Raw genomic sequence first — 20354 nt, forward strand, 5'->3', positions numbered from 1 at the left:
TGTCCCTTCTAGGGTGTGGCCCTAGAAGAGGCAGAAAGACAAAAAGACAAAAAAAAAAAAAAAAAATACATTCTCAATCAGCACACCTAGGTTAGGAGCAATTCCTAGGGCTCTACTTACAAGCCCTCTCTCTCCTACTCAAGAAAGCCTCATTAGGTAGAAAAAGCACATGAAGAATGCTCAGTGAGACAGATGGCTGCAGTAGATTTCAGGCGTCGTCTCTGCGCTGTACATGTCACTAATGGCAGAACACACATCTCTGGTTCTTGAACTTACTGCCGTATGAGGGCGGTTTCCTTTCCCATCATTATTGACCCCATGCCCATTTCTATAAATTTACTATTTTAAGAATTATAATCAAGAATCAGTCAACTGAGAAAAATTAAGATTTATTTTTGGTAAAACCAGACGTCTGATTTGAATAAGGCACATCCTTCAACATCTATAAGAAACAAATGCGAAAGCAATCATGGTTACATAAGAAGGGGAAGGCCAAGAATTTTGACATGAATACTGGCAAAGCCCATTTATTTTTTAAGTAGAAAAAAAAAAAAGAGCAGATGCATTATTGGAAAGTCGGTGTCCTACTTCTTTCATGACAGGGATGGCAAAAAGACTTACATCTCTTGTAATCTGATCAACGTGTAGCAGCTGCCTAGAGCTCTGGGATGAGAATGCTGAGTTAGTGGGAGCACAGAGAGAGGGAGGCTGTAATGGCTGTGAGCTATTGTGGCAAGAATCATAGCTTCTTGCCAGCTCTATCCTACCTACTCAGCCTGCTGCTTCCCAAGTCCAAAATGTTCTTTTTGGTTCTGCTATTAACCAAGGGCAAATTTCGTTTATAAGCCTCAATGAGGAAAAATGGGAGATCATTCCCAGTACAGGAACCAAGCTATGGATTTTCAAAGAAAAATTTGAAAACAAGCTGAAATAAACACAGCATGTAGTACTGGAAGGAAAGGCACTGAAGACTAAAGTATTTATATGTTTAGAGATTATTTACAGACCTGGGGTATGCTGGCTGTGCTCTCAGGCTGCTAGGATAAGGTTAGTGTTCTTAACTAGTTGATACATATATATTTAAAAACAAGTTGAAAAGCACTGCCGTATACAGAACTGATCAGGCAGTAGAGTAGTTGGAAATGAATTTCAGTAGTCCAGTCTCAGTCTGAATGAGGCAAATTTAGGGCCCACACCATCAGCTCCTTCACAACCTAACACCTAAAACTTAACCCAGTAGAAATAAGGCATATTTTAAAGTCATCTGGAAAAACTTCTCTCTAGAATTGGTAACATCTTCTTTGCAAATATATTACTATTCATAATGAGTATTTCCCATGTGACTCATAAGCCTAAGTATTTTATAATCTCATAAACACTCTCAGCAAATATTTTAAAGTAATCATTCCCTTATGTTATCAACATTCCCATTAAATAAGTGATACATAGTGTTCAAGGTACTTTATAATTTTGAAAAAACAACAACAACAAAAAGGAAAACCACTATGACTTTTCAACAAATACATTTCAAAGTGAAATATAGTAGGCTCGGATTGGTGAACCAAATATTAAAATGAAGATTAATACTTAACTAATTATAATTTGAAAAAGAGATTAAAAACTGCTTTTATAAAATGATACATTGAAGGCTTCACAATGAGGATTGGTTTATTTTTTATAAGGGCTATATTTTATTTTCCGATGATAAAAGAAAAAAGGTATATTCCTATCAGAAAGTACTTCTCTTACAAATAAACTGTGTAAGGATATAAACTTGATTGCCATGAAATGATAACTTTAATCATCTAATGAAAGTTATCATTTAAGTAATTTAAATAAAGTTATGATTCATTATATCTTCAATTTGTTTTTGAAGTACTTTACCCCTGACAATGCTGCATAAAAACTGTGGTCAGATACGTGGAAATAGAGCCCTGGTGAGGATCATCTTGTTGAATTGCTACCATTTAACACGCGGAGTTTGTTGGTTATATTTTAACATCATTGCACATTAAACAAAGTGCAAATCAAACAATAAAAAACTGAAAGGGTCGAAACCATCTCAGCGGCGAACACTGTTCAGCTGGGTCACTGGCTGGAAGATGGCAGGTCGCAGGCCAGCCGAGCCTTACTCACCATGAAGCTTGACTGTTTTCAAATGAAGTATATTGAAATTCTCTCATGGGTTTAAAAAACAGAAATAGAATAAAAAGCATTGCTACCTTTAGTTATATGACTCCCTGGAACTTCTCTGCCAACCCTTGGGAACTGGGAAACCTAAAATTTACCCCACTGGGGGAAAAAACTCAAGTCGAGAGACAGTTTATAATTCTACCAGTTGCTTCTAGAATTCTGGTATCACTTAAAAAGTGATATTTACATTAATATATAATGTAACAAGAGTTGTTCTGGAGTTCCGATTGTGGCACAGCAGAAACAAATCCAACTAGTATCCATGAGGATAAGAGTTCGATCCCTGGCTTCACTCAGTGGGTTAAGGATCCGGCATGGCTGGGAGCTGCAGTTTAGGTCACAGACACAGCTCAGATCCCACATTGCTGTGGCTGTGGTGTAGGCTGGCGGCTATAGCTCCAAATTGACCCCTAGCCTAGGTAACATTTGGGTATCCTATGTGGTATCATATGCCCACAAGTCAGCAGGCTTTCTCAAACAAGCAAACTAACGAAAGATGAACTACCAGATACATGAACGAAAATTTGGAAACTTGAAAATTGAAAAAAATTTTTTAAAAGAGATAGAATTGAAGAGAAAAGAAATTAAGAGTACATTAGATAATAGATTTTATTTGTACATTTAAAAATATAAAGTTCTATGCTTTTACAATAATCATTTTATTCATGATAATAAGACCCAGAGCTAATATGCTACTTCCTTTAAAAATGAGTTTTGAAATAGTGGACAGAAAGCTGACAACAGTTTCTGCGGATTGCACGTATACATGGAAGGAGAAGTGTTTTTTAACAACGGCCAAACAGGAAAAAAAAAAGGTGCGATTTTGAAAATGTTTTTCTAAATTATGCTGAATGGAACTGATGAAAAACTATATTCAACTAAATGAAGACATCTTTGTCTCAGCTGTGACCTAAGTCATTGACAGATGAGATGTGTACATTCCACGCTGGTTCTTTATAGATCTGAGGTAGCACAGGTCAGCAGGCCAACATAGCATCCTACAAGGCACCACTGGTTTTGTGTGATGTAATGCTGGCATCTGAGATCTAGAAATGCCAAAAAAACAAAACAAAACCTAATAGGGTATATAGATTTTTCTTCAGTTGCCACTGATTTTATATTGGATTGGCAGTGACGGGATACTCACTGGGCTTTAACTTTTTGTTCAGGAAGGGGGTCTCCTCAATTTCACAAAGTCTCAAAGTATTTTTCCTGTGACATTTTCAAATAGATTCTTCCCCCATGCCTTTATGGTCTCTGTTTAGGTGTCAATAAGGACCCTATATTTTCTTACTGTTTCCGAAAACCCTTCCATACTTTAATCACATGACTTAAGGGTGTGTGTCTGTACACACACACACACACACGCACACACACACACTGCTCTCCTAGCAGCAGAGAGGCCAAAACCTAGCCGAAATATTCCAAGTTCATGGTGATGGTTCTGTGTAAGCAGTGTCATGGGGACAGATCCTTTACTAGGTCAAGATCATATTATTAAAGCTCTGCTTTCAGAGTTGAAATGCAAATCAACAATCACTGTCTCCATAAACACTGCTCTCAAGCTTTCTGACAGTCACAGAACACAGTCTAACAATTAAGGTGGGCTGTTTAAATCTCAGATTCTTTCTTTCATTTCTAAGTATAACGTATCTTGCATTTTTCTAATTGTTAACCCAATGGTACTAGGTGGTAAAGAAATGAGCTGCACTATGCAATGTTCCATCATTGCGTAACAAGTAGACAGTGCGGGAAAGCGATGCTGACATACCCATATAAAAATCCACTGTGCAATTGGTGATTTTTTTTTTTTTTTTTGGTGCAGCGCAGTGGCTTGATGTGGGATCTCAGTTCCCAGACTAGGGACTGAACCCAGGCCACAGTGGTGAAAGCATAAAATCCTAACCCCTAGACCACCAAGGAACTCCATCAATTGGTTATTAAAATCTGTTCTGCTTAAAGGGCACTGAAACTCCCATCTTACACAATTATAAAATTTCATTCGAGGGAAACAGAAACAAACTTTAAAAAGCATAGAAATATGCTAGTAAATATTAGTTTATTCATTCTCGCTTTTCATCTGTAGGTCTTGATCTTTCAAAAACTGCACGTTTCTAAGATAAACCGGTTTCTAAGATAAACCTGTATTTCATTCTCTTCCTACTCACGAGTTTTAATATATTCATTTTTTTAACCATTTCCTATGTTCTAAGATGTTTTTTCACTTAATCAATGATTTTTGAGCTTCATCAGTGGAACTCTTTATTCCAATTAAATCTTAGGGAGGGTCTCAATATAGAAAAGGGGCAAAAGCAGAACTGCTTTGATCCAGAAGGGAGGGGTGTCTGCAAACAGATGGAAAATCACTGCTCTCAATCATTCAAGAAAGCTGAAGCAGAGATACAGCCAACTGGAATTTCTTCATTTGCAGTGACTACTGTTTCCAATTTCTAAGAACGTTTCTCGAGTTCAGCTGCTTTTACCTCGGCGCTCATTTGACGGGAGAAAAACAGAGCTAGTGCCTCACACACAGTACTTCGGTAAATAAGTGTGTGGATGCTTATTTCCTTTTTCATACTATTCAAAAGTGCAAAGATGTGTGTGCTATAATCCCACACCTAGGTTATTAAAATCAGTTTTAAAAATATTTAACATGTGATAGAAATTTTTTTTTTAAAATTTCACTGCTTTGTAACTAATTGCTTTACTGCGAGCCCAAATACGATCCAAAGGGCTCCTCAGACTCTCAAGAAAACAAAAATCCCCTGTAGGTATTCGGGGACGATCATCTGCCCATGCATGGATTCTGTTGCCCTATTTTTGGATTAAGAAAATACTTCTCAGTTTTACATTCCTGATGTGCTCGAAAGGCAAGGGAAAAAGGTCAGATCAACTTTTAGCTTTGTCAAGCGTAGATCAGAAGGATTGTACAAAACGTTAAAAAAAAAAAAAAAATGCCAATTTCGAAAATCAGCTCATTTGTGCCTTCCAGGCTATTTCCTCGCATTCAGCAACCTCCTTCCACGTAAACAGAAGCCTTTTCAACTGCCTTCTTTAATAACCCCACGCCTCCCACAAGCAGCTCTGTGCGTGGCTTAGAGAAAGCAGCCGTGTTCTTCGATGCTCCTCACGGGCTGGACGGGCAGCACCAGGTGGGAAATCCGGCTCCAGAGCCCGCTCAGTTTGTCGGAATCCATGTGGTTGAAGGACCGGGGGGTGTGAGCGTTGGTAAACCTCTCCCAGAGGAGATCGCGCACTTTCTCTTCCGTTTCCCTTGGGCCGACACTTGCTTCCAGCGTTTCCTCCTCCAGCAGGACGGTCAGGACCAGGGCCACGTCTTTAAAGGCGGCGTTCTCGTGGTCGCAGTACTTGTAGAAGATCAGGGTGGAGCCTGCAGGGAGGGACTCAAAGCGATGTACCACAGCAGCCTTCCTGCCCTTCTCGAACGCCGAGCTCAGCTCCAGGTCCACCGACTGCTTCACCGCATCACTGTCCTGCCAGGTTCTTCCAGCCCCGTCGATCTGAATGGCCGAGACTTTCTGGAAGGCTGTGTAGGCATCTGCGACGTGGTGGCTCAGGCACTTCAGGGTCTCTTTTCCCTCTCGAGCTGCTGTGAATATGAGGGTGGCTGGCTCGGTGGGGTTCGAAGCATTGAGGTGCTTCTGGAGAAACTTCCGTCCTCTCTGCCACAAAAAGGAACTCTGGCCCGGAAACTTGGCCTTCAGTTGGCTGAAATGAACCAAGAAGGCCTCCAAAGCTGGATTTGGGGGCACTTGCTGGGCTGGAGAGGAATAGTAGCTATGAACTGAACTTAGCAAAACAAGAGTCAGAACCAAGAAGCCAAGAAAGATGGAGCCTGTCAGAGAAAAGAGAAAATAAAATGAAAACAAAAACAAAAACAAAACTGAATTGAGGTGGATACACTACCAAATTTTACTGGTTGTGGTGAGGTTCTTTTGCCTAAATCTTGTCAACTCTCAGCTACTGAAGGTGACCAGAAATACCTTTTCTTTAATTTCTTACATAGGTGAACACACAGCATCTTTGTTAAAAGGTAAAAACTAAGCTTATGTAACGAATGATGTGATTTATAAATGAACTAGGAGTACATTCGATCTTCTCAAAAGTATCTACTACCTATAATAGGCCATTTTTTCCTAAAGGAACAACATGTAAAAATGCCACTGGAGAAGTTAACACTCTCTCACAGAAAAGGCAGTTTTAACAGGGAACTATATTCAATATCTTGTAATAACCTATAATGGAAAATAATTTTTAAAAATTGAATCATTTTGCTATACACCTGAAACTAACCCAATATTGTAAATCAACTAAAAAGGAAAAAAGACAGTTACAGTGTCTTTTTTATGAAAAACCCTTCCTCCTGCAGGAATTCCCGTTTGGTTAAGGATGACAAAATATTGGCAACACCCCTAAAGGGGAAAAATGCCCAAAACTCTATTGCTCTATTCTGATAGTACTATCAAACTTTTCTTTCTCTTTTTCTTAGGGCTGCACCCATGGCAGCCATATGGAAGTTCCCAGGCTAGGGGTCAAATTGGAGCTGCAGCTGCCAGCCTATGCCACAGCCACAGCAATGCAGGATCTGAGCCATGTCTGCGACTTACACTGCAGCGCATGGCAATGCCAGATCCTTAACCCACTGAGCGGGGGCCAGGGATCAAACCAGTATCCTCATGGATCCTTGTTGGGTTTGTTACCGCTGAGTCACAATGGGAACTCCACTACCAAACACTTACAAAACATATTCAAACAATTCAAATCTGATAGTTTTCTAGCAAGTTCTCTGAGGATATATAAATGTGGACCAACCAGTTTTATTCTCACCGTAGCTCAAAAAATCCTTTTTATTAATCTTTCTTATGGTATCCTGTGCATTCTCTTTGTTTTCTTCCAATTTTTGTGTTTCCTGTTGGTGTCTCTCAGCCTCTGGGGAAAAACAGAAGGTTATTTTTAGACAGTGCACTAATGAGTATATATGCCTTCATACGTCTTACCAAAGCAAAGAATTATTTGATAGAGAGATTTCCATGCTTCACGAAATTTTGTTTTATACAAAGTTAGCTTTTCTGTCTTTTCCTTAAGGCTCGTTATTACCTTGATTCCAGTTAGAAGAATAAAATAAAATGCTCTGACATTCATTTAAGGACACTGTTGCTACATCTACAATTCTTCACTGGGCCTTATGTCAGGGACAAAGAAACAAGCATCCTAATACCGCAGCTGAGCCTATTTGAAATGGAATCCAACAACATGTACAAAATTAAGGGATTTAAGAAAAGTTGGCTGTCACAAGACTTAACATCACTGGGCGATGACCCTCTCATTCCAGTGTTCCTGTCTCCAAAGGCTCTTCAAGACCCCCAAGGACACAAATAACAGATGCTAAGTCGAGAGACAGGAGAGATTACTGTGCAGTCATAGCTTACTCTGCAAAAGAGCTTACCAAAAGCCAGCTTGCAACTTAGCAAATGAGGTATATGAAGCAACAAGATTAAGAAAATTTATAAACTATATAAAATTGTGGCTGTGAGGTGGGACACCGATCTTAAAAATGTATGCATGAAAAGGAGGGCGGTATTTTATAGACTCTAAGCTAAGTGGCTCTAGAGTCTAAATGTGAGAGTCTAAACCCAGTCATGTACCTCATATAACAGTGAAAGCTGAATACTGCCCATAACCCTCCCTGGAGAAGTAACTCAAGTGGGATATTCTATTAACATAAAGGAGCAGAGCCATCTTCACCCATCGGAGAGAGTTCACTTAGTCGTATCACACCAAAGAGTGGGTTTTTAAATATCATATTACAGAATTTAAGGACTAAAAGACTCTTTAAGGATCACCTACTCCAGCCCCTACCTTACCTATTGTGACAGGAAGTCCAGGGACGTTCAGGGCTTTGCCTAAGGTCACATAAAGAGAAGTGGCCAAAGTGAGACTAGAATGTGGTTTCTCATCTCCTAGATTAGCTCATTCCACTATATGAAGTTGCTTCCTACACATAAACTCTATCTTTAAAACAGTATTTTCTTCCTCTACGCAGTGAGCCTAGTGACACAAGGCTCATTGAAGAATTGTGGATGTAGCAACAGCATCCTTAAATGAATAATTCTGATGGCAGATAATGGCCCATACAAATCGCATCTATTCATTCACTCAACAAATATTCATAGGCATTCCTGCTGTGGCTTGGTGGGTTAAGAAGCCGCCTGCAGTGGCTTGGGTCACTGCAAAGGCATGTGTCTGATCCCCCACCTGGCACAGTGGGTTAAAGGATCTGGTGTTGCCACAGCTGTGGCATAGGTTGCAACTGTGGCCTGGATTCAGTCCTTGGCCCAGGAACTTCCATGTGCTGTGGGTGCAGCCATTAACAAAACAAAACAAAATAAAACCAGCAACAAAAATATTCATGAAGTCACTTCTCTGTGCCAAGTACCACAGGAACACAATGAATGAGAGGCACAGCCCTTGCCTTCACTGAAGTTACAGACTATGCTAATGATTAGCTAATGAAACATAATTGACATCAGCCACTGCTTTGTAGCGAAAGAGGAATTTCTAGCCCTAAGTCAAGTCCCTGGTGAACAGAATGTCTTATTTATATTATATATTCCTTTGCTCTGGCAAATAGGCATTTAAGACTGAGCTCTGGGAGTTCCCGTTGTGGCACTTCCAGAGCTCAGTGGTTAACGAATCCCACTAGGAGCCATGAGGTTGCGGATTCGATCCCTGGCCGCACTCAGCAGGTTAAGGATCCAGCATTGCCATGAGCTGTGGTGTAGGTCGCAGACATGGCTTGGATCTGGCGTGGCTGTCGCTGTAGTGTAGGCCAGCAGCTGTAGCTCTGATTCAACCGCTAGCCTGAGAACCTCCATATGCCCTGGGTTTGGCCCTGAAAAGACAAAATACACACACACACACAAAAAAAAAAAAAAAAAAAAAAAAAAAGACTGAGCTCTTCAGAGTACTTATAAAATATAAATCCACACAATCTAAATCCATACAATCACGGAAGGTACAAACTGGCAGAGACCAGCTAGATATCATCTTGTCTGACCTCCTCATTCTACAAATAGGAAACTGAAGTAGCAGGAACTCGAGAGACTTGCCTAAGGTCAGCCAAGTTAGGAGGTGGCAGGGCCACAACGAGAATCCACATTGTTTCAGTTCCAGTTAAAGCCTTAGCACATGCAACCATTATCTTCACAAGGGAAGATAAGATGCTTGTTTTCCTTCATGTACAACTGGGGAAAATCAGGTATAGAGAAATTAACTTGTTGGCTCAAAGTCCTATAAAACTGAAATGTGGCTAAGTTAAGGGTACCGTACCACTGATGTTGGTTTTAAGATATACCTATCTCTTGATTTATGGAGCATCTATTTTCCCCCAAAGTAGAAGACTGTAAAAAGTGAAAGTAAAAATAGGCTCATGAGCCATAAAAAAATCATACTGTAGTAATACAAATAAAGACTTGAAAAATGCAGCTTATGTGTGAGAAGCAACTTAATGTAGTGGAATGAGCCAGTTTAGGAGATGCGAAACCTCGTTCTAATCTCAACTCAGTCCTGTCTCCTTCTGTGGCCTGGGGCAAGGTGCAAAGGCCCTACTCCTAGGAAGGAAAGAGGGGCTCTCTGAAACGAAAGGCCCCTCCCATGCTGTGCTCCCAGGGACAAGCAGTACAAACCAGGACGGCAGCTCGGCGGTTCTCTTACCTGGAGCCAACAGTCGCTTCCTCAGCGTGTCCTGGCTCGGGGTGTCCAGCCTCGCACTGGAATGACCAGGACACGGGGCATCCTGAAGGTCAACAACAGGAGGCTCCTGTGAAGCTTGGGGTCTGCTGCCTATGTCCTCAGGGAGGGCTGCGGAGCTGCTCACCAAGGGGGCATCTGTTCTTTCGACCATGTCACTTGGAGAACAGTTGGGTTCTGGGGGTTCTGGATCCAAGGAGTCTTCAGCTGGACTTTCTGGAGGGAACTGATGCCCTTGTTCTCCATCCGGCAAACTCGGGCTGTTCTCACTTTCTGCATCCTTTGGATATTTCCCATAATTTGTTTCAGCGGGACTTTCTGATTGATCATCTGCATCTGTACTTCCTGGGCCAAGTGATTCTATCTCTTGATGGTCTTGGTTAAGACCAGAGGCAGGGTCTGGGGTCTGAGCTTCTTCAGTGGTCCTTGCTGGGACTGTAGTGTCTTGTGCCTGAGTATTTATTGGTGAATCATTTTCCAAATCCTTTTGAGGGTCTATTGAGATAAAAATTTATGATTTTTTTATTGAAAAAAGTTTCCTTATATTTTTTGTATTTTTACAAGGTCCCTGATTAATGAAAACACTTATATAGATTTTTACGGCTTACAAGGCACTCTTCCTAAACACTATTTCTCTAGATTTTCACTAAAGGTGATTGATTAAACAAATTTATTATCCTGTTAATAAATCTAACAATATTAATGTGAAACTATTTTGACCGACAAACCAACTGTTGGTAGTATTAAATACATCCTCTTTCCTAGTGAAATAATGGATCTAGGCAAGAGTCATCAATAGCAACTAACATCATTATGCAAAAGGCTGATGAGGAATTTTATAATAGATGGACCAGAATGACAACTGCTGAACCCACTGATCAGTCTTAACACCACAAAAAGAAGGAAAACCAGGCATCATTAACCTCCTGATTCAATGCAACTTTTAGAAAGTACACTATACCACGTATGAAGCATTCTTGCCAACCTGAAGCTAAATCTAGAGCTCACTACCAGTTTCCAAGAAATACAGGGATGGAGGGCTATATTAAATGCCTCAGGGGGAGTTCCTATTGTGGCTCAGAGGTAATGAACCTGACTAGTGTCCATGAGGATGTGGGTTTGATATCTGGCCTCCCTCAGTGGGTTAAGGATCCACTGTTGCTACGAGCCGTGGTGTAGGTCGCAGATACAGCTCAGATTCCACGTTGCTGTGTCTGTGGCACAGGCTTGCTTCTGTAGCTCCAATTCGATCCCTAGCCTGGGAACTTCCATATGCTGCAGGTATAGCCTTAAAAAGCAAAAAAGCCTCAGGAATATAATCAGCAAAACCCAGAATGAGGGAAATTCTAATAACAGCAGGAAATAAGAATAAATGGCAAGATAAGGAAAAAAGGAGGGGCAACTTACTGATTAAGAGCTGAGACACAGCAACAATGCATGGGCCACATTATTTAGATCCAGTGTCCAGCAAACCAACCGTTAAAGAAATAATTTATGAGACACTCAGAAAAATTTGAACATCAGATATTTGATGAGACTACGGAATTACTGTTCATCTTTTAGGTATGACAAAAGTATTGGGATAATGTTTTGAAAAAGGAATCCTCATCATTTATAGATAAGTATTCAAGCACTTATGGCTAAAATTATATGAGGTCTAGAATTTGGTTCAATTCAAAGATATGGGGGTAAGAAGAAGTTAAGGGAGTATAAATCAAACAACATTAGTCATATGTTGATGGCAGATGAAGCTGTTTGATGGTACATGGGATTCATTTCATCTCTCTTATTTTATATATATTTGTAATTTTCTACAATAAACCTCTAAAAAAAAGAGCAACCTAAAAGATATAGCAATCAAAATCAATATGTGGCCCAAATGTAAAGAATAAAAAAAGTTAAAAAAAACCCAACTGTGAAGAAAAAAAGATTATGAGATAACTGGGGAAATGGGAATATTGGCTGTATATGTGATGACAGTAAAGAATAACTATTAACTTAGTTTTGAGGTAAGATGATGCTATTTTGGTTCTGTTTTTTAAAATCTGTCTTTAAGAGATATAAGCTAAGGTACTGACAAATGAAATGATATAATGTCTGGGATTTGCACTTAAATGGTCCAGGGCAGGCAACGAGACTAGCATTATGTAGGCAAAAGATGAAGGGAGATACTGAGTACACAGGAGTTCATCATACTGTTGAACTTTTACATATTCTAAAATATCCTTAATAAAATATTTCAATATGCTCTTCTCTTCTGAAGAAAAGCTACTTCATATTTTGCCTGTTTTATAGCTCCTATATATACATATGAGCAGGATAAAGAATTTAAATGTCACCTTTCCCTATAACGGAAAGAGTCTCCCTCTGAATCTATAGCATATCACAGCTTACTTCATGTTTTAAAATACACCTGTAAAGACGTGTCTGCCATTTATTTAAGATGCACTGTATTTCCAGTTCTATAGGTTCCTATCGTTGGAGTCTCTAAAACATTACTCATCTTCATCATCTGAGCCTGGTATTATGGTACAATTCAGGAAAGATGAAAAGAATAAGAATCACAACAAATCAAGCAATTAATGAACTTGTTTTTCACTTTGCCCTTCAGTTTTAGTCATCAGAGCCTTCCTCTCTTAGCACAGCCCTAGCTTCCTACAGCACAAACCTGGTGCTGTACAAACTCGTCTTACCCTCCGGAAGATCCCTGAGACCTGTGTCGGTCATGTTTGCGCTCTGTCTCTTCAGACGTTGGGATCCTTTTCTCTTAGTGTCTGGCTTTTCTCGAAGGTGTCTTGTTTTCTTCTTGTCCCAAGCCCCACCAGGCTCATGCTTCTCTGGGACCCAAGAAACAAAGCATATATACGGTGACTAAAATAAAATGAAAAAGATGCATGACTTTTTATTCACCCGTGGGAGAAATGCCAATTTCAGCTTGATTTAGTAAATCGGTTTCGTTTGAGAAGTATTTTATTTCCTCTCTAAAACCTTTCTAGTGAAGAAAAAAAAATGTTTCCTGGCTTTCATGAGGATCATATTCCAAATCCTAGACTACAAACAGAAAAAAAAAGTTCAGATTATTAATCCATAACTCCTCAGCATTTGAAGGATGTGGCCATATATACCTCCTCCTCATAACATGACTGTGTATTGCAGCGGTGGTGGGTCTGGAGGCTACAGGGATGCTTATAAAAAAATAAAAAAAAAAAAAAAGAAAAGACAAAGGTAAGACCAAGTGACCAAAATCTTGAAGAGAACCTCTTCGAAACTGAAAGGTAATTCTAAGTGCAAAAACCTAAGTCACTGAGCTCATCACTGCAGAGTTCCTTTATATCGTCAATTTCTGTCTAATATCAGTTTCTCAGAGTTTGCCTTTCAGAAGCTTTCATGTATCATTAACAAGTAACAGTGAAGAGGGCCTGCCTGCTTAGATGGCTACCTTGGTATTAGAAAGACATACACAGTTGGCCTTTTGTCACCACTTTCTTTTTTTTTTTATAATGGTTTTTATTTTTTTCGTTATAGCTGGTTGACAGTGTTCTCTCAATTTTCTACTGTACAGCAAGGTGACCCAGTCATGCATACATATATATATTCTTTTTTCTCATATTATCATGCTCCATCATAAGTGACTAGATAGTTCCCAGTGCTATAGAGCAGGATCTCATTGCTTATCCATTCCAAAGGCCGTAATTTGCATCTATTAACCCCTAAACTCCCGATCCATCCCACTCTCTCCTCGTCTCTCTTGGCAACCACAAGTCTGTTCTCCATGTCCATGATTTTCTTTTCTGTGGAAAGGTTCATTTGTGCCTGTCACCACTTTCTTAGTGGTTTCCTCACAGTATTCATTTATAAAACACGGAGACAAATACGGAGACAAATATCTCTTTATCCAATGCCCTATCCAATGCCCTTCTATGCAGTGCTCAAAGAAGACAGATAAATTATTACTATGAGCTGTATATAAAAGGAACCAAAATCAAAGGCAATTTATAAGCAATAAAAACTTAATTATATCATTTTATAGTTAAATCTTATTGTTTGCCCAAAACCATACCACCCCAAGTTACTTAATCTTCACCATCTATAAAAATCATTAAGGATTGCTATGATTAACTACAAAAATATATGTGAAAGAGCTTTGTAAAGTGTTACATTTTTTGATAGCCTAGTTGGAATCTAACCAATTAGCCTCTTTTGTATCTTTCTCACAACACTCTTTTGTAAAATTTAATTTTTAATTCCAAATGCATAACACAGATCTTAGGATAGAGTAAGAGCCCTATCCTTTCATTTAAAATAACTGAATAAATGACAGAATGCATGAATGTATAAGAAAGAGTGGTACCAACTATAAACTGGAGGTGAAGGAAGGGGTTAAAAACAGGCTTCCTTTCTGCTGATGTGAACACTTAGAAACATGTCTCAGACTTGAAGGATTCCCTGTCACCTTTTTATCTTCTTCAGCCTCCTGGGACTAGGCTTCCAGCTCTCTTGTTTCATTTCCATCATGTGTTGCAATGCGGGTTACCTCCTATCCTAGCTTGTGACAATATAAAAGGTCCCCAATCCTTTAAAAATAAAAATCCAGTGACACAAGTTTTAGAAAGCAGGAGTTCCAGTTGTGTTGCAGTAGGTTAAGGATCTGGCATTGTCTCTGTGACGTCATGGGTTTGATCCCCAGCCCAGCACAGTGGTTGAGGATCTGGTGTTGCTGTAGCTGTGGTGCAGTTTGCAGCTAGAGCTTGGATTTGATCCCTAGCCCTAGAATGTCTATATGCCACTGGTGCAGCAAAAAAAAATTTTTAGAAAGCAAAGATGCCGCTAATCACAGCAACTGTATGATTCCTCATAATAAAAACTAAAAGGTACCTAGTAATAAATCTAATAACACATATGAAAGAACTTGAGAGTGGAGTGAATTTTATGGTATGAAAATTTTACCTCAATAAAACTTTTAAAAAATGAACTTTAAGAGAAAAAAAAACTATAAAACTTTACTGAAGGACATAAAACAGACCTAAGTAGAGAAATATACTGTGGGTATAGGCAGTAAAATTCAAAGACATTTAATGCCAATTCTTTCCAACTTAATCTACAAATTCATTGCAATTTGAAACAAAATCTTGATACATTTTTTTTGAGGCTACACCCATGGCATACAAAAGTTTCCAGGCCAGGAATCAAACCCATGTCGCAGCCATAACCAAAGCCACAACAGTGACTATGCTGGATCCTTAACCTGCTGAGCCACTGGGGAACTCTACTGAGACAATTTTTTAATTGTTAGATGTTTCTTATAGAATGAATAAGCTGATACTAAAATTCACAAAGAGCAGTAAAGGATTAAGAAGAGCCAAATAATTCTTTTTTTTTTTTATTCTTTTTTTTTTCTTTTACAGCTGCAACCTGTGGCATATGGAAGTTCCTGGGCTAGGGGTTGAATCAGAGCTCCAGCTGCCAGACTATGCCGTAGCCACAGCCACACCAGATCTGAGCCACATCTATGACCTATGCCACAGCTTGTGGCAACACTGGATCCTTAACCCACTGAGTGAGGCTGGGGATAGAACCCTCATCCTCATGGCTACTAGTTGGGTTCTTAACCTGCTGAGCCACAATGGGAACTCCAAGAAGAGTCAAGATAATTCTGAGAGGAGAAAAAAAGATTTCTGAAGGAAGGGAGATATCTTTACCAGATATAGCAAGTCATTAAACAGGGCACTGGTGCAAGAATAGACAAACGCTATGCAGAACAGGGAGCCAAGAAATATATGCATACATAAGAAAAGGGAATTGAGTAACAAAAGAGAAAGAATGGATTAATGAATAGTCTTGGCCTTTTCAAATGGGAGAGAAATTAGATTTCTACCTCTACAAAAATCAATTCCAGATTAAAAACTAAATGTAAAGAGCAAAACTTTGAAATTTTCAGAAGAAAGTATGGAATACCTGTACAACCTCAAGGTTTTCTTAGGCAAGGTATAAAATATTCAAACCATAAGGGGGTATTTGACAAAGGTGATGATACTAAAAATGTTTATCTTTATACAAACCATCAAAATCAAAGTTAAAAGATAAATTCACTGGCTAGAAAAACATCAGCAATACATATGATCATCAAGGGATTAACATCTAGAATAGCCAGAATACATAAAGATGACACCAAATCAGTAAAAGGCAAATAATGCTATTTTTTTTAAAGTGGGCAGGAGATGAACAAAATGCAAAATACATTAACGATGAGATACCATCTCACAATAATCAGATTGGCAAAAAAATTTTTTTGATTAGGCAATACCAATTGGTGGTAAGAATTTGAAGATAAAGGAACCTCTTAAACTTTACTGGCAATGAAGTAAGCTGTTACTACAACTATGGAGAGCAGTATGGCAAAGATCTAGTTAACATACACATATTCTATAAATCGGCAATTCCGCTTTTATATATGTACTCTAGAGAAACTTTTCTGCCACAGCAACGCCAGATCTGAGCCGAGTCTGCGACCTACACCACAGCTCACGGCAATGCCGGATCCTTAACCCACTGAGTGAGGCCAGGGATCGAACCCACAACCTCATGGTTCCTAGTCGGATTTGTTAACCACTGAGCCACCATGGGAACTCTGGAAGTGGATTTTTTAAATTGTGCCATATTCCATTTTTTTTTTTTTTTGGTCTTTTTAGGGCCGCACCTGTGGCATATGAAGGTTCCCAGGCTAGGGGTCAAATTGGAACTGTAGCTGCTGGTCTGCACCACTGCCACAGCAACACCAGAACCAAGCTGCGTCTGCGACCTACACCACAGCTCACAGCAACGTCAGATCCTTAACCCAATGAGTGAGGACAGGGATCGAACCTGCGTCCTCATGGATACTAGTCAGACTCACTTCTGCTGACCACAAGGGGAACTCCAAACTGTGCCATATTCCTAAAAGGTAACACTATATATAGCAATCAAATTAATGAGCTATATATCTCAAAAATTTCTAACAATATAGCATTTATATAAAGTTTAAGAAACAGTGATTCAAAAATAATCGAACAAATGGAAAAAAATGAAATATTGACATATACCATAACACAGATTAATCTTAAAAAAATGCAATGAGTGAAAAAAGCCACACACAAGATTATATGCCAAATGATTCCATTTATATGAAGTTCTAGAACTGCCTATGGTACACATGACGGAAAACAGATCCGTGGTTCCTATAGGAAGGGGTACTCAGTGGAAAAGGGCATGAGAAAACCTTTAGGGTAATTGAAAGTATTTCATTTCTTTAATTGAGGTAGTGGTTACATTTGTCCTCAGATTTAAAATCTGTACATTTTATTGCATGTAGAATATCCTCAATAAACTTTATTTCAAATAAACAGAACTGAAGGCTTTAAAAAATGTATCACTTGGAAACTGGATTGCAGCCAATAAACAATCTGCAAAGGAATCATGAGAGATATTTCTATAGTCTTACAAACGCTCAATATACGCCCTTCTTGTCACAAGGCACACACCGTTTCTCTCGGACCCTTTGTAATATATTGCTGTTCATAGCTGAAATGAAAGTCCTCCAAGGCTACAAGGAAGAGTGGTACAAACATGGAGGTTCTTGACACATTCTCATACGAAGTCCCCAGGTGAAGTATTTGGGAGCCACTACTCCAGAGGCAGGTCAATCTTTTCAACAGTGTCCGATCCATGCCAGGAAATGTGCACATTAGGAAGCTCCAGACTGTGTAAGAGAAGTGAGGAAAGTGGGTGTGCTGGAAACTTTCTGCAGCTGTAGGAAAAACCATTCCATAAGCATGTCCAGATATGTATCTCTTTGATGGTTATCTTCTGCAAAAAGGAACTGAGGAAGATCCACATGCTTCATTTGGCACAAAAGGAATTTACTTTAGGTGAATCCCTTACAGGCTCAATTGTGCAATGCTGGTTTTCAGTGCCCATTTGTGGAGGTTATAATGATTCATTTTTTTCCACTTAAGTAAAATTTAGCCTTATCACTGGTAGTGATCTCCTCTTCCCTGTGACCCTGAAATTTGCAGCGAAACTTTGTCTTGAACGGTCTGCATGAGGGGCTGAACCAGGTAAAAGCAGCAAGATTTATTCTCCATTTATGAAGAATGCACCAGATAATAGGCTGAGGGATGTCTTCTTAATTTTGAGATCCTGAAACCTTCCTGAAGAGGGACACAAATTTGTCTCACTGCTTCTTCAGTTGTGGCTGTTCTGTGCTCTGTCTCTTAAGATGCACCCTTTCTGCTCCATCAATGTACCAAATGGTAATGCTTTGACAACCTGGTAGGTGTTCATTGTCTGGTATGCAGAATGACTTTGATACTGCAGTAATACAACCAAGTTTAGCAGACACCAAAATACAAAAGTGTTGTAAGGTGACTCTACAAATTGATGTATAACACATGTTTATATGTGAATGTTACTGAGTAATACAATTTTGAAAGTGGAGTTCTTGCTGTGCTGCAACAGGATCGGCAGTGTCTTGGGAGGTGGGTGGGGGGTGCAGGTTCAATCCCCAGTCCAGCACAATGGGTTATGGATCTGGTGTTGCCACAGCTGCAGCTTAGGTCACAAGTGAGGCTCGGATCTGACCTCTGGCCTGGGAACTCCATGCGCCGTGGGGTGGCCAAAAATTTTTTTGGGGGGGAAAGTGTTCAGTTCTTTTTTATTGCTCTGTGCATTGTTTAAATACATATAAAAAATTAAACAGAGGAACAGAAAGGATACATGCTTGCTTCTGTAGAGGAAAAGACAATGAGAACGAGAATCTATCCATATCTGTATCTTAAATTAAAAAAAAAGAGGTATATGTGGCAAAATGTTAGTGTATTTTATCTATTTTTTTAAATCAAAGTACAATGATTTGCATGTGTTAATTTCAACAAAGTGGTTCAGTTATACATACATATACACCTTCTTTTTAATACTCTTTTCCATTATGGTTTATTATAGGATATTGAATATTGTTCCCTGTGCTATGCAGTAGGACCTTGTTTATCCATTCTAAATGTAATAATTTGCAACCACTAATGCCAAACTCCCACTCCATCCCTCCTCCATGACAACCAGGAGTCTGTTCTCTAGTCTATGAGTTTGTTTCTCTTTTATAGATAAGTTCATTTGTGTCATATTTTAGATTCCACATATAAGTGATATCATTTGGTAGTTCTCTTTCTCTTTTTGACTTCACTTTATGATAATCTCTGGTTCCATCCATGTAGCTACAAATAGCATTATTTCACTCTTTTTTATGGCTGAATAGTATTCCATTGTATACATGTACCACCTCTTCTTTCTCCATTCCTCTGTAAATGGACATTTAAACTGCTTCCATGTCTTGGCTATTGTAAATAGTGCTATGAATATTAGGGTGCACATATCGTTTGAATTATGGTTTTCTCAGGATATAGGCCCAGGAGTGGGATTGCTGAGGTATAAGGTAATTCTATTTTTAGTTTTTGAGGCACCTCCATACTGTTTTTCACAGTGGCTGCATCAACCTACATTTCCACCAATGGAGTAGGAGGGTTCTCTTTTCTCCACACCCTCCCTAGCATTTGTTATTTGTACTTTTTTTTCTTTTTTTCTTTTTAGGACCACACCCAAGGCATATGGAGGTTCCCAGGCTAGGGATCAAATAGGAGCTGTAGCTGCCAGCCCATGCCACAGCCACGTCAGATCTTTGCCACGTCTGCGAGCTATACCACAGCTCATGGCAACCCCAGATCCTTAACCCACTGAGTGAGGCCAGGGATCAAACCTGCGTTCTCATGGATCCTAGTCAGATTCATTTCCACTGCGCCACAACAGGAACTCCGCCATCTGTACTTTCTCACAGTGGCTACTCTGACCAGTGTAAGGTGGTACCTCATTGTAGTTCTGACTTGCCTTTCTGTAGTAATCAGCGATGGTGAACATCTTTTCCTGTGCCTACTGGCCATCTGGTGTGTCTTCTTTGGAGAAATCTCTATTTAGGTCTTCTGCCCATTTTTCAATCTGGTTGTTTTTCTATTGTTGAACTGTAGGACAGTTTATAGATTTTGAAATTTGAACCCTTGTCAGTTATATCATTTGCAAATTAATTTCTTCCTTTCCATAGAATGTTTTTTCAGTTTATTTACTTTTTTTTTTTTTTTTTTTTGCTGTGCAAAAGCTTCTAAGTTTGCTTAGGTCCCATTTTTTTATTTTTGTCATTATTTCTATTACTTTGGGAGAATGACCTAAGGAAACATTGGTATGATTTATGTCAGAGAATGTTTTTATGTTCTAGTTTTATGGTGGGATATCTTATTAAGTCTTTAAGCCATTTTGGGTTTGTGTATGGTGTGTCGGTGTGTTCTAACTTCATTGATGTACATGCGGCTGTC

General features: G+C 39.3%; 1 protein-coding gene across 5 annotated transcripts in view; it reads right to left on the reverse strand.

Moving 5' to 3' along the window:
• The window catches only part of TOR1AIP2 (torsin A interacting protein 2), a 40111-nt gene continuing 20130 nt past the window's right edge, over window positions 374-20354 (reverse strand). For 3 of the 5 annotated variants that reach the window (XM_021102143.1, XM_021102141.1, XM_021102142.1), the window contains exons 2-5: window positions 12657-12834; window positions 9928-10458; window positions 7042-7143; window positions 374-6049 (exon numbers count right to left, since the gene is read on the reverse strand). In XM_021102143.1, coding sequence (XP_020957802.1) covers window positions 5289-6049; window positions 7042-7143; window positions 9928-10458; window positions 12657-12690 — 1428 coding nt within the window. In that variant the 5' untranslated portion in view covers window positions 12691-12834 and the 3' untranslated portion in view covers window positions 374-5288. Of the gene's footprint in view, window positions 6050-7026; window positions 7144-9927; window positions 10459-12656; window positions 12835-20354 lie in introns of those variants that run through there. The other 2 variants (XM_021102140.1, NM_001243389.1) reach the window with 2 other exon arrangements.

Source organism: Sus scrofa, chromosome 9 (genome assembly GCF_000003025.6).
Source record: "Sus scrofa isolate TJ Tabasco breed Duroc chromosome 9, Sscrofa11.1, whole genome shotgun sequence".
In the NCBI taxonomy this organism is placed as follows: domain Eukaryota; kingdom Metazoa; phylum Chordata; class Mammalia; order Artiodactyla; family Suidae; genus Sus; species Sus scrofa.